Raw genomic sequence first — 15,840 nt, forward strand, 5'->3', positions numbered from 1 at the left:
GAAGCAGGCTAGTTGGTTCAACAGCTTGCCTAACTATGAAACCAATAACAGATTATGATGGCAAAGTACCATAGGAGACAGATCAATGTCAGTTTTAAATATTTCCAATATGAAAGGATGCAATGGTGAACAACAAGCTATTAATCTTGTACATTCAAAAGGATTAGCATTAATGACATTACACATCCTTCCAGCTGTAAGGCACAACCATCTAATGGCAAAAAGAACAGAGGTACAAGATAATGTTGACAGAAAGTCACTTGATCTTAAGACAACATTTATTCATCACAATAATTTTGGGGAGAACACTGGCACGAGACAAGCCAACTGGTTAGCTTCAGAGAAGACTTTGCCAATGGTAAGCTAACTTCCAGAAGAGTCTAAAGTTCCAACTGCAATAACTTCCAGAATATTACCAAAGACAGTCACCAGTGGATTTCCTCTACCATCTACCTATAGTGTACTCTTTCAGTGGCAAGACACTTTTATGCATTAAAGGATTAATTGTGGGACTTTACAATCCAAGGTGAGGTAGTGCCATAGACTAAATTTGTATTATTTTAGTTTTAAACTTTTGCTAGATGGAGTTTTAATATCACATGTTGAACATGTAGTTCAGTAAAAAGGATTGATTGATTGATTTAGTGTTTTATGGCACAAAGCAGCGAGGCTATCTGCACCAGACATTCGGTAAAAATGTAAAAAAAATAAATAAATAAATGTAGTAATAGACATAAATGGAAATGAAGGTAAAACAAAAAAGTATAAAACCAATGTTAACACCTAGTCTACAATGTTGAGATAGAAGGCAGAGTATAAGAAGTTGTAAGGTATTTACTCTAGCAAAAAGGTAATGATCATAACCCGCCAGGAAGATTAACAGGTAAGTTCAAGAACCACCGTCAATCACTTGAAGTTGGCCTTTCCAGTCCTGGTTCCGGGTTATGTGTCATAGCAGCTATTATCAAAATGTAAAAGAATAAAAGTTTTAAAAGACACTCCGTAAAATCGTAATAATGAGTAGCCAAATGTCCAGTAAAAAGATAAAGTCAAGTAAATGGAGTAAAATTTGTAAAAGTAAATGAAGGTAAAAACAAAACAGCAATTAAAACAGAAAATGGTGTAAAAACCAATGGTGACTTCCAGTCTTCAAAGTTGTAAAATATTTACTCTAGCAAAATGTTAATGATCATAACCCGCCAGGAAGACTAACAGGTAAGTTCAAGAACCACCGTCAATCACCTGAAGTTGGCCTTTCCAGTCCTGGTTCCGGGTTATGTGTCATAGCAGCTATTATCAAAATGTAAAAGAATAAAAGTTTTAAAAGACACTCCGCAAAATCGTAATAATGAGTAGCCAAATGTCCAGTAAAAAGATAAAAGTCAAGTAAATGGAGTAAAATTTGTAAAAGTCAGTAAAAAGGAAGTTCTGAAAATGTATGAGAAGCAATCTGAACAATATAAACAATACCAGTTAGAATACAGTAATGGTCACAGTAAAGTTGTTGATTGATTAAGTCTATGTTAGTGTAATTATACACTATTTGATGCATTTAAATTATAGAAATATTAATATATCGAATACAAGAACACATATTTTGTTATAATTATTATTAATTTTAAATACACTGTAAAACACTAACTAAACAGATCTGCCATTATTTGATTATTTGATGATGAAATAGTTAAAGCATGCTGAGTTTATCAAATATCAACTAATTCGTTACAATATCATTCAATAAGCCAGAAAATATTATGTGCAAGTATTCAGAATATCATTATATTATTCATTCACCTTATAATTTTCAAAGTTGGAGCAGTACAAACACTAAACATTTTCACTTACGCAAGCCTCTTCCACCTTTTATTGACTTGTGCACATCTAGCTAATACAGACTTTGGAAGCCATTTAAGTATATGAAGAATGATTTCATCAGACATCTCTGATAAATGGTCTGTGAAGAAATAACAGTAAAATGTTTGTGAGAAAAAAACACAAATGCCTCAAAAATAATTTATTTTAAAATTTAAGAAATAAATCTGAAAGGGAATTTAGGCTTTTCTAAATGACTTCCCAAATATATATATATTTTTTTTAATAAAGACTTAGCTTTTCAACAACTTTAAAACTTTCCACAATTGTAACACTGAATACAAACCAACAATTTAAAAACAAATAATTAGTACAAAATGTAAGTTTAAAGGAAGAAAACAACAACAGTAGTATATACTTAGTGAACAAAATATCACAACAATAAATAAGACTTCAAGTTAATGTGGAAAGGGTAGCTGTTGAAACTTTTCTATCCTTTATATCCATGATTAGTCACTAAAAATATACATATCCACTTTCAGCTCTAAAACTGTCTACAGACTTATTTCATGGGAATAAGAATTTTAGAGATACTTCAGTTTGCCTTTCCCCCCCCAAAGAAAAACATCAAAGTTCAACTGTTATTTTAATATTCACACATATATACAATGTATCTATGTACTAACCTTTGCCAAAAATACCTTCTTGTTTGCTACGACGAAACAAAACAAAATCATCTGCTACTCCACAAAATGAAGAATTGAGAGAGGTATTCGCTTGGGAGTCGTTATTAATTGAAGAGTAAAATGTTGGTCCACGTGCAACCTAAACAATTAGAAAAAATAAAATACAAATTTAAGATGAGGATATTCTTCAACAGATTTTACTAAGTCTGTATTTAATAATCTGTACTTTTGAATGAACAACTTTCCTACAAATAATTAAGTCCTGGCAAAATTTCAGCTCTTTTGCAGTTGTTTCCATTAGGTCAAAGTATACGGACCAGATAATAGTAATTGCAAGAATGCCAAAATGTCCAGATTATACTCATTTCAGGTAGATAGTCCTTTCAAAAGTGCACATAATTATCCACAAACGTCTTAATAAAATCATAACAAAACTTGGTTACTCTAATTTACAAGCTAAAAAATTACGTAATTATAACTCAAAAACAGTTTAACATTAACAAATGAATAGCAGATCTATAACATATGAAAACTAATAATTAACTATAAACCTTATTCACAGTAATACCGTGTAACTAGAAACTGTACTACAATGGTTCAGCAGTAAACCTGCAGGCTTATGATACTAAAACCAAATTCGATACCCGTGGTGGACAGAACAGAGACAGCACAATGTGGTTTTACAGTTCACAATAACTAACTTATAAACTGTCAACACTAAGCCAAATATAAACGTGAAGCAAAAAACTCAGTACAATATGTAGAATCTACAAATGCTTTTCAAACATACTTCGGTGAAAAATTTGACTAAACTTCATTTTCTAAAGATATTTCTTCTTTCACTAAATTTTGTCTTCGTTACCTCAATATTCGCCCACATATGTTAAGAACTTAAATATTTATATACTAAAAAACTTTATGCGTTAAATAAAAGTAAATACATATGCTCCTTTCTGCTTATATCTGTAAAAATAGGGCAATAGAACAATGAAATAATGCATGAATTAAAAACTAATTTAATGTATGCTTTATAGTATTGTTTTCATGCCTTAGGTTATACATTAAACTTAATATTTCATTTGAAAAACGCAGCGTCACCTATTGACTACATATCAATTTTTATAACAATGTTTGTTATTAGGAATTTTGCTCACATCAAACATCAACCAGTAGCAAATTGTTCATTATATAAACGAACTATTCGCGTATAGTCTGCCCCTAATCCAGCTCTTAAAAGTGCTGTCCCCCCTCAACTTAATCTGTTGCAATATATTTTCTTAATTGTTAATTAACCAGTATTTTCTTTCAACGCTTTTGCCATTTCTTTCTTGCGTTTCAGATTTCTTGCTGTTTCGATTAAGAAAAAAGATACGTGTGTGTATGTGGAGGGGGTTGGGGCTTAACTTCGTCCATAACCCCCCCTTTTATTCCGATTTCTGGCCACTTCCTGTTGCAACAGTTTTGTAAATATAACAAACACTGAACGGACCTGATCCCACTTCGAAATTAATGGATGATTTTTTTCTTCCTTTCTTCTTGTTTCAATCGTTTCGGAGTTAGAAAGTGAAATAAACAGGAGTTAGACTCACACACGTTGAAATTCCTACCCACTTGCTTCGAAGTTATAAAAAAAAATAAGTGAAAGCTAGCCTTCCATCTAGGGCTTTCTACACAATTATTTTTCAGAATTACTTCCAGTTCCTAATGTAAAGGTAAAAAAAAAAAAGAGAGAGAGAAACAAGTCAAAGCTATTTCTTCATACAGTATTACCAAGATATCCTGTAATTTCCAATTATAGCATTAATACTTTTCATGGATTTCTAATCACTCATAAAAATTTGAAAAATCAGGGGTTAAACATCCAACAACAGTCTTACCAAACGTCCTAATAAGTTGAACACTGTTAACGTTATATACTACCACCGTTTGTTTGTTTTTTGTCGGAATCTGTGAAATACGCTGAGAGCATTTTAGTAGGTTCCACGAGTCAGTTTATCTTAACAATACAAGTTTTTAATATCTTAACTACACACGAATGTGTCGATAAACAGTAGGCCAAGAAGTGGTGGGTGATGTTGACTGCATTCTATCCTATCACTTTGACATTACACATGACAAATACAAGCAGTTCTCATGTAGTTTTGCATAAAATTAAACATAAAACTAAGTTAAAACTTTTAACAACACATTCTATGTATAGTTTATATTTTTAAAATGTACATAAGGCCACCAAATGCCTTCCGTCTTCGCTACACTGCTTTCCAGTCTTGAGCTTTTCCACAATAAGGGATAAAGTAACATACAACATCCAAAATGTAACTGAATGTTAGACTTGTGTAAAGCACTCAAATCTAAATTACCCAAGTTTGAAAAAACAATTAACTTTCGCAACAAAGACGAGATTTCAACAGTAACCAACTCGGGGATATTCATATGGAGATAAAACGACTCTCTCCTCGCATGCCGAAATTCAACTTAATGTAAAAAAAAAGCCGCAGACTGTAAAACGTCATCATAGATGCTGCAAGATATTTTTAGGCAGCGAAGAAATAGAACAGTTTCGGGTGCCTTCCTGTTTAAAGTGGGGCGAAATGTTCTTTACGCTTCAAGTTCTATAATGAGACCCATGCAACCTCAATAAGCAACGAAAATGTCCCACCTTTTAGAAACAGGGCGGAGCGATCTTCAACTCTACGCCAGTAGAACTGGTATTACTGCTGAGAAACTAATTTTCATGTTCTTATTTCTATTATCAAGAATATTTACCATATATTATTGTTCTATCTTAACATTTCATGTGTTAAAAATTAAAAATACTGCCAAATATAATATTGTAGAAAAATTACCTTGTAGTTGCCACAGGTACGTATTGAATAGATAAAATTTATTATCGAAACATTCATTATATATTTACGTTGACAATGCACAAGAAATACAACTGTAGAAAAATATTCGATCAAATATCGAAGTACATAAACATTCCAACAAATAAATACAACTTATAAAAATCCTATTACCCATACTAAACTTACATATAGATTGTGTGAACATATCATGAGCCTAGGCTTCTTCCTGTTCATTTTGAAAAAAATCAGAAATCACTACAATCTGACACGATTAAAAAACTCACTTTCAACCGCGAGCAACTTTTTAAAACAAGTTGCGTTTTCATTCTTTTATACAATCAAAACCTCACTGACCCATATCACCCCTCCATTTCAGACAAGAGAATCGACCCAACAAATCACGTGAATAAGCCAATCACGAGCTTGAACCTTTGAGGCATATCGACTAATAGCACTTGCTAAAATCATAAAGCTCTCTATTAAATTCATCATTGGCTGAACGTCAGTTTAAAACCTGATTAAAGCACGTTCACCCTTTATCGATTTGAAAAGTTTTTTGTTACATATCAAACATTAAAATGCACTCAAAACACAGTACAATTCCTTTTTTGCTAAGTTCATAAGAAAACTTCAATCTAAAAAACCCTAACATTAAAACGTGGCTCTTCAATTAGCAAAGAATAACAGTCAAAACAGCAGTCTACTACTTTTAACTAGAGATTATGGCCGTGTTTTTTAAAGCACTTGGTTTTGTCGGTAGGCTTCGATAAAGCAATTTCCAACATTAACAGCAACACCGAAACATGTCGCATCTTATGACATTTGTAATAGTTAACACGTAAATGAGCTAATCATACGTCTTTTTCTTCTCGTCTCAGGTACACCAACTCAGAACGTTTAAAATCAAATTTAGTTTCATGACTTTTGCGAATTTGCAGGTTTTACTTATGATCTCTAACGTCTACGCTGTAACTAAGTATTAAAAAAAAACCGCTACAACAGCGGCTTTATGTTAATCAAGTATGACAACTGTCACTAAGACAAAGAGACCGACATCATCCCCTAAGCCCTGACACAACGTGATTATGATTAATATGTTGCCACCTGCCGGAAGTAACGGTAGCAGGTAATCAGAAGGACTGACGCAATCAACATTCGAAAAGAAACGCACGAACATATCAATACTAAAAAATTCTCAAAACTTGAGACAAGTATCTTAGGCTTTTTAACTTTACAAAAGCCTTGCATTATTTACTAATAATCTTCGAAATGTTCTAAAAATACGCATACTGTATTAAAAACTATAATATTCTATTCACTGTAATTGCATAACTTTGAAAACGGGTCTATTGTCCCTTAATTTTTTATTCCCCTTCCGGGGTGGTGAGGGGCGAAATGCTATAAAACACGGAACTATGTACATAGAACTTGTATCTGTAAGCTGTGTATGTTTTGGTGGCGTCTCTGTATAGTCTGAGTGGCCAGTAGGCGACATTAGAATGTCATGGATGATTATTTCAACTTATGAGTAATTTATATTGACAGTATTTCAAATCAAAAACTGTCATGCAGACTTGTGTAGATAAAATGCCTTCAAAATAAGAAATAAAAAACACTTGGCATATACACATTGAAACTAGATGTTAATATCCACGCTAGTTCGACGTCGCTCACTGTGATCATATTATCAAAATAAAAAACACTATTTACAATAACGACAAAGTGTTCGTACCCCTACGTCCCGAGTAGTTTTTTGCTCATAACTTAAAAAGTATCACGATTAGGCTACTAGACGTGTAATTTATTATAAATATTATACTAACACACATCTACAAAATTTTTATGTAAATTAAACGACAAATAAACTGTTTATAAACAAATAACCAAAAATAGGAGGAACAGAAAGTGTTCGTACAGTTCAGAACGTGTGAAAAAACTGATATTCCCGTAAAAATTTTGTTTAGTTTGGCGAATAAACTACATTATACCATTCCAGAACTAGACACTGGGTTCATCAACATTGGAATTTAGCCAGCAAAAAATGTACTTCTGGCAATTTAGAGCCGTCTCCATCGTTATCTGCTTGGTCATCATAGCAAACAGGAAACTCTCCAGTGATTTAAAAATCCAAATTATTGTAAAATACAAGTCTCACGTGTCTATTTCCGATATTGCTACACAACTTAATGTGCCGAAATCTACTGTTCAAAGCATAAATGCCAAGTTTAAACTTTCAGGATCAACTGCTAACCTCCCTCGTTCCGGACGCCCCACCAAATTTCTAGAGAGAACCAAGAGGAAGGTTCTCAGAGAAGTTAGTAGGAACCTTCGTTTAACACATAATGACATACAGAAACTGATAAGGGAAACTGGGGTTGAAGTAAGCATCTCTACAGTTACGCACATGTTACACTCTTCTGGGTTCAAAGCATGCCGTCTTCGTAGAACTCCATATTTGAAGCCTGTTCATTTAGAAGCAGATTGAGGTACGCAAGAAAGCGTGTAGATAAACCTTTTACCTATTGGAAGAGTATTCTTTGGTCAGACGAGACTAAAATTGAGCTTTTCGGCCACAATGATATTCGCAATATTTTTCGTAAGAAGGGGGAACGAAATCTTCCAAAGAACACTGTTCCTACAGTTAAACACGGAGGTGTATCGATCATGCTATGGGTTTTCTTTCGCTCTTCTGGTGTAGGCAGCCTTCACCGCGTCAACAGAATCATGAAAAAAGAAGAGTACGTTGATATATCAGGCACTTATATCAAGAATGATGCTCGGAACTTGCGGCTTGGGCGTCGTTTGATCTTTCAGCACGACAATGACCCTTAGCACACATCGAAATATGTGCAATCCTGGTTGCAGAGGAACCATATAAGCGTTCTGGAGTGGCCATTGCAGTCATCCGATCTCAACCCAATTGAAAATGTTTGGCATGAGTTGAAGACCAGGGGTCATCAGCGTCATCCGAAAAACTTGCAAGAGTTGGAGGCTTTCTGTAAAGAAGAATGGAAGAAAATACCAGTCGAGTACTGTCAAATGATCATGGAGGGCTAGGAGGAGAGATTGCGCCAAGTAATTCATCTGAAAGGCTACACAACTGACCATTAAAGTAGACGCACGAACACTTTCTGCTCCTCCTATGTTTGGTTATTTGTTTATAAACAGTTTATTTGTCGTCAATTTACATACAAATTTATGTAGATGTATTTTAGTAAAATATTTATAATATATTTTCATTATCCTAATCGTGATACTTTTTAAGTTATAAGGAAAAAACTACTCATGACGCAGGGGTACGAAACACTTTCTGTCGTAACTGTACCTGCGGAATGTAAAACCCTCCGCTTTCCGATCCTGGTTATGGTATGTTTAACAGTTAATGGCGATCATAACTTAGAAGGACGACTTACTCTCGGCCATTTTAGATTGTCTGCAAGTTCAAACTTCAACACATAGCTTTGTTTGTTTTTTTTTGAAATTTCGCACAAAGCAACTCGAGGGCTATCTGTGCTAGCCGTCCCTAATTTAGCAGTGTAAGACTAGAGGGAAGGCAGTTAGTCATCATCACCCACCGCCAACTCTTGGGCTACTCTTTTACCAACGAATAGTGGGATTGACCATCACATTATAACGCCCCCACGGCTGAAAGGGCGAGCATGTTTGGCGCGACCGGGATGCGAACCCGCGACCCTCAGATTACGAGTCGCACGCCTTAACACGCTTGGCCATGCCGGGCCCTCAACACATATCAATGGTGCCGCATGCACACATACCCCTCAATGTTAAAGGGTAGTGACAGTCCAGCGTTGTGTTAGTTGTATCTATGAATACAACACTATAGCCTGAACGAAGTTTAATTTGAGGATATTAGACACCTGATAATGGTGGCACTTAAATGATACATGAAAACTCAGTATTATTATATTAATGAAAAAGCACGTAGTAGATAATATAAACATGTATGCATTGTCACGTAAAAATATTTATATAAATTTTCTCGTTCAACTATTCACTTTCAATTAACCCAGTAATGCCTATGTGGTCAATATCAGAAGTGAACAAAACAAAAGTGAATGATAATTTCTTCGCCTCTTTTTTTTTTTAAGTTGTGATTTAAGGATAAGCTTTGGGTAAATTTCTTTTCATTTGCTTTTATTAATTAAAATTGAAAAGTTCAGTAATTAGTATAACTTACAGATAACACAGGGAGCAAAGTCTCAACTAACAATAGTAGCAGTAATGGTAACACAAACAGTCGAATCTGAAAGGAAAATGTGCAGAATAGAACAGAACTCAATATGAGAAAAGTCTAAAATATGAGAGTTTAGAGTTAGTATTTCAGCTATAGATAAAATAACAGTCAACTTCAGTAAATGGTATACTAGAAAACTTGAGGTATGTGTCATAGTAACCAAAGGCAAGAAAGTAGGAACCTCCAGACCTAATGTGTTTCAAGATAATGAAGTGAGAATGTGTGAAAAGGCAGGTGGGTATGTTTTAGAGGAGGTAATAAAAGGGGGAACTTCCAGCAGAAGACTGTAGGCAAGTTTGAGTAGACTTGCAATACTTGGCAAGGGGTGTTTGGGCTCTTTGCATGCTAGATTTTTAACTGGATTGGCAAATATAAAAGGCAGAAGAGGATTTTTTTTTTATAGTGATTGATTAGAAGTCTTAAGAGATTGAGCACAAAAATAATATGATGAAAGCTTACTATATGTGCTTGTTTTGCATAGAGAGAGAAGAGAGAATTAGATTCATATAAAATGAGTAAAAATTCTGATAGTATTATAAGAGGACATCTAAAATATTCTATTTTGGCTTTTCACCAAGAAAGTGAATAATCCAAGAGAAAGACCATAATGAAGCACTTAATGAGCTTAAGAGGTATAAATCAAAATGACCATAATAAAAAGCTGTCTGCAGGTATTGAAGGGTGATATAGATGTGGGGCATTGTGGGCTTGAGCACCCATATCTCACTCTCCTAAGTTCTATTTTAATTCCTTTATTTTTTCTTTATGTGAGACAGGTGAAAGTGGGTAAAGACTGACAGATGGTGTATCCCCACCACAAAGTAGGTACTACTTCTTCAGTCACCTCCAAAATCTAGGGTACATTTTATATCCCATATTATAGCTTGTACCTTGGGATCCTTTCAATTACTGCATTGTGTTTTATTTCTTAATTTATTTTTGTTTTGGCTTGTTTTTGGTTATAACAAACTAATATAATTAGTCACAGGTTTGGATTTTCTGTTTTTAATGCAGTCTTTCTGTTTGATTTTGTTTACTTAACTCTGTCAGTAATAATTTTCTCTAAAAACAATGGTGTACTTCCTATGTTAACTATTGATATTTTGGTGAAGAGGGCTTTAATTAATTTCCTTTTTTTAAATATGTGCTGTATGAAAAACAAAAAAGATTAACTACTATTTGCATGAAGGTGTTCAACTAATATTCTTCATCTATAACTATTTATGTTTTCGTAAAATTCTTAAGTAGTGTTTTACAACTATAAAACATATCAGCTTTACCAATATTTTGGATTTTAAACATTGTGTCCATTCTAAAATTTCATGGGAACTTTTAGAAGTTTGACTAAATGTTAATTAAAAACATCACTATTGGTGAGAATTTACTTTAGGTTTCCTAGAGCAATTATATTAATTTAACAAACACACACAACTGGGGTTACAATACTAAACATTTTCTTTAAACCTACGTTTTATCAGTTATATTGTAATTAAGTTTTTCTCCTTGATACTAGAAAAGTATGATTACTTTTCAGAATTGTTTATAATAAACATTAGAAATAAAGTAATATCAAAAAACATTTTCAATTATGGATGTTTTGAATTGTTTTATATTCCATCACCAGCATTAAAATATCAGAAAGTTAATTCACAACATTCTAACTACAAAAAAACATCATCAGCTATTAATCAAATCATTTTTGGTGCAACCAGAAGTTTAGAAATAACACAGATCTTAATGAATGTACAAAAAACATGTGATAGACATGTTTGATAATGTTATTAAGTGAAAATATTGCAAAGAAAGGCTAGAATATAAGTATAAACCACAGCATATTAAAAGGAATGGCTACATCTTATTGTTGTACAATCTAACACATAAACATTCTTAACAGTTAAACCAGAACTAACCAAAATGTCAAGCTTTCTCAAAATATCCTCTAATTCTTATCAATTTTTAATGTGTACAGTTTTAAATCCAAACCCAAAATTTTAAAAAAATGGTCAAAGTATATTTCATGCAAATTAAGCAATGGTTAGTATTTAACCAACATTTTCAATTACAAACTTGCTTAAACCCAAAGGCATTCTACTCATCACTGTGGATACGAGTTGTTTAAATATACACTTTTAGCAGTTCCAAAATTACCTGTACTAGCAAAACTACTCATCCCCTACAAATGTGAACACAGGAATTTCAATTCAAAGAGAACATATGCTAACTAATCCACTACAATCTTTTATTTCACTGCAAAGAATAACAACCATCCCTTCATTCTTGAAAACTTTAAACTTCTTGATTTCAAAACAGCTTTATTAAAGAAAGCCTTTCCATTTATAAAAATCATCCACTCATCCCTGTTTTCATTTATTTAATAATTACTAATTTTTAAATAATATATTTCTTAAAAATTTAAACATTTATAATTTTGCCCTTCTTTATATAATGTTTTCTCTTAACAATATTATGAAATATGTTAGTCATACATTTTACCATATACTCCATTATAGTTACCATTTAAATGGGTGTTCTTTCTAAACTTTTGGTTGTTTCAAAACTTCTTGCTTACTAGCTGATGTTGATTTTTTTTTTAGTTAGAATATCATGAAATAATTTCCTGAGACTTTAATGTTGATAATGGAATACATAACAATTCTCAAATTTACAAAATTAAATATTGTTTTGGTATAACTATGTTTCTATTATTTATCACAAAAACTTTGTTTATCTGAAAGATTAGTTAAAATAACCCAGTATCTTAAACTAAATGAATCATTTACCTTAAGAGGAACTTTAAGTTCTGCAATGGAAATACAATGAGGAGTTGGCTCTGGTTCCTGACAACTATGAAGAGAAAGATCATCTTTCAGAAAGCTCACACCCATATCTTGCAAAATTTCAGTTGTCACTGCTGTACTAACATCCCACTTAATTGGTTGATTTGTGGATAAAGACCTTCTTTCATGTTGATTCAGAAATTTATCATTTTTTTTACTGGAGCAATCCATTGGTAAGTCAAACCGATCATCTTTTTTTCGTTTCCTTAAAAAATTATTGTTATATATTTTGTTAAAAAAAGTCTCAAATTGAAAATACAATACAACTTATTACCCAAGATCATCTAACAATCTCCCACAAGAATTTCTTTCAGTAACTGCATGTTTCTTTATGATTCTGTTACATTTTTCCTGAATCAATAAAGAAAAGTGTTAAATGGGTCTGTTAATAGAAGTTAACTTTTGTAATTTAACTATTGAATGCTACTCTTTGGTAAGAAAGATTTTGGAAAACAAACTATAGAAATAGCATCTTTTTATAATTGTATAAAAATTTCCATTCTGTTCCAGGACTGCAGTGGACATTCTTAGATATTTGAAGCTTAAAAATCAGTTTCAACACATATATACTTTCAAAAGAAGTCTACACTTACATAAATATTTATGAATTTCATTACTGGAACACAAATAAGTAAAAAACTGTTAAATGTCATGAGCATATTTTAAAATATTTGTTTTATAAAAGTGAATTATATCACAAGTATTTGAGAATGTATGCTGTACATAATGATTCTAGAGCCTAGACCAAAATATTCATTTTAAGATCTAAGAGTAAAACATCTGGAATTGTTTTTGAATATACAGCATAAATTGCAAAATAAATATATTCATTAACTTTGAAATTGTCTTAAGTATGAAAAGCATCAAAACGTTTTTGCAATTTCCATTACAATCACAGTTCTAACATTCAAAACTAAATTAGTACATGCTATTTTTTCTTTAAGTCTAACACTTATAGAATACATTTATAATTTAAATTAAATCTTATCAAATAAGATTTATTTATATGTTACTTCTTATGGTAGATTTAGGCACTACCAAAAAATAGACAAAAAAATTACTGCAGTAAAATTATGGAAAAACTTAAATTCAAAGAAATTGGTGGTTGGGCTAGGTAGGATGAAGAAAAATTGTTATTAATGGATTTCAGTTTAACTGCAGAATTATTACAAATGTGGTGTTTCAAGCATCTGTGCTGAGATCATTTTTATTCCACACTTACACTGATAAAGAAATAGTTTGGAAGTTGGTTATGTTTGATGATAATATAAAAACTTTAGATCTTGCTGACTGTGATGATGATACTATTATCTTACAGAAATACCCAACAGTGCTTCATCAGCTGGGTACATATGACATGGGAGTAAATCACTATGAAATTATACAGTTAGGTATACAATTCAAATAGAAATTCTCTTAATTATGTGGATGAGGAAAAAAACCTTGAGTGCTCTATTACAAGTGGTAATGTTAACAGAATATCTGGTTATTTACAAAAATACTGACTACAAGTTTAAAAATCCTATGGTTTCATTTTATAGGCCTAAGTTATTAATTATGACTCTTCTGCAATACTGTTTGTAGTTTTGACTTGAATTATTGGAGGAGTCTGCTAGAATGATTCCAGAAATTGGTAGGTTGTCAAACAAAAGTAAAATGAAAACTAAATTAAGTATTTAAGATGATTAAGGGAAACGAGAAGACTGATACATCAATTTTTTTGTATGTCAAATTTTAAGGGCAGTAAAACAAGAGATCAGACATATGTCTAAAATATGGTGGAAATTTGTGTAACAAATTGTCATCTGGATGGTAAGTTAAAACTTTCCAAGAGTATAATTTTATATATATATACAATTGATAACTATCAGGGGGAATCAAAACTAAATTTCGTGGTTTCTGTTTCAGTAAGGATAGGAGACTAGACATTCTTGAAGGGCCAAAATAACCTTTGTGGATTGTGTATAACTTACATTTATACTAAAATCATAAAATTTGTTTGATACTTGGAACAGTTTTGCCTAAAGGAAATATCACAATATTGAAAACAAAATATCATTTATATATACAATACTTCATGCTTTGAGAATACATGAAAAAAATGCAGTGCTTATTTTCACGGCACTGTGAAAATCGATAGACAATTTTCAAGGTGCGAGCTTTACCACTTTACATACAAATGTTTATCCATATTTAGCCTATATTTTGTAAAAATTCGAATATGGAATTGGCTTTCATATCCCGTTAAAAAAAGCACTTTTACTCCAACGTAAATAACCCGTTCTATTAATTACCACAGTTTCCAATTATAAGTGAAATAAGATCAGATGGCCTCTGAAACAACACAACTTTTACAAGCAACGACAATCGCGACTTCTCAACTTATATTAACACTTTGTATTGGGTTTAATTTTAAGGGTTAATACATGTTTGTATTTAAGTCACACCCCTTCGCAATCTATTGAAACTTTTTTTTTTCACTTACAGTTAATTTTAGGGTATAAGAATAACCAAGTAACAAAATTCACACGAAAATAATACTTCAGACTCAAGGCTATTTTCACAGCGATGTGACTGTGAGAATGACATTGTCAAAACACAAATATCGTAGGTAAGCTAACCAATTATAAAAATTATAAATTATATTTAAGAATGAGAAATACGTTATCTCTTATCTCCAATTATCCAATTAAGGGGTCAAACTTTATGTGTTGTCAACACAAGAATTACAATTTTAATATTTTATTCGTAATGCTAATGTGCATCAAACACCTGTAATAACTGTAACTTGTGGTTCCATTAGCTTTATTAGATTTGTTATATATATATATATATATATTTCTAGAGTGAATTTACAGTTAAAGAATAATTATTCAAAATAAGTATACGCATGCCTACCTCGCTTGATTTTGTTTCCCTTCGGTAATAAGAGATTGAGAAGATTTATTCTTCAACTTACGCGCCATTTTACAGAAAGCGCACTCTTTCAACAAATGCTTCACCCAGAGGTCTGCTCTTGAGCCAAAACACTTAATATTTCGGCGTAGGCCCAGTGGTATCAACACAGAAAAGCTGAAACGTGAGTTATTCGATTACTGATATTTTTTTTCTTTGTTTTATTTTGAAGGACCTTTCATACAATACTTTTTTTTTTACATTTATTCCTTAATCATTTATTTAACAATAGTTTTTTTTTTCTTTAATACAGAAATATTCATATGAGTATTATCGGAAATTACAAGACATTGTTTGATATAAATATTCATCAGTTTTTAACAATGAAATATTAATAGTCGGTATTAAAAATTGTAGAATCCTAAAACACATTAAACTGCTCGGGTTTTAAATTTGTTTAGGTTTACCTAAAAATTTCTTTATGTTGAAATATTCTTCAGTTTATGTTT

The 15,840-nt window shown here is 32.0% G+C and overlaps 1 protein-coding gene across 5 annotated transcripts in view; it reads right to left on the bottom strand.

Annotated features, from left to right (window-relative positions):
- The window catches only part of LOC143249332 (S-phase kinase-associated protein 2-like), a 31,230-nt gene extending 15,740 nt beyond the window's left edge, over positions 1 to 15,490 (bottom strand). For 3 of the 5 annotated variants that reach the window (XR_013027736.1, XM_076498980.1, XM_076498979.1), the window contains exons 1-4: positions 15,335 to 15,490; positions 12,380 to 12,641; positions 2,499 to 2,637; positions 1,846 to 1,954 (exon numbers count right to left, since the gene is read on the bottom strand). Coding sequence is in view for 4 of the 5 variants with exons in the window: in XM_076498980.1 (XP_076355095.1) it covers positions 1,846 to 1,954; positions 2,499 to 2,637; positions 12,380 to 12,641; positions 15,335 to 15,402 (578 nt within the window). In the remaining variant the exon portion in view is untranslated. Of the gene's footprint in view, positions 1 to 1,845; positions 1,955 to 2,498; positions 2,638 to 5,530; positions 6,392 to 12,379; positions 12,642 to 15,334 lie in introns of those variants that run through there. The other 2 variants (XM_076498981.1, XM_076498982.1) reach the window with 2 other exon arrangements.
- Between the last annotated feature and the right edge of the window lie 350 nt (positions 15,491 to 15,840).

Source organism: Tachypleus tridentatus, chromosome 4 (assembly GCF_004210375.1).
Source record: "Tachypleus tridentatus isolate NWPU-2018 chromosome 4, ASM421037v1, whole genome shotgun sequence".
NCBI classification, from domain to species: Eukaryota; Metazoa; Arthropoda; class Merostomata; order Xiphosura; family Limulidae; genus Tachypleus; species Tachypleus tridentatus.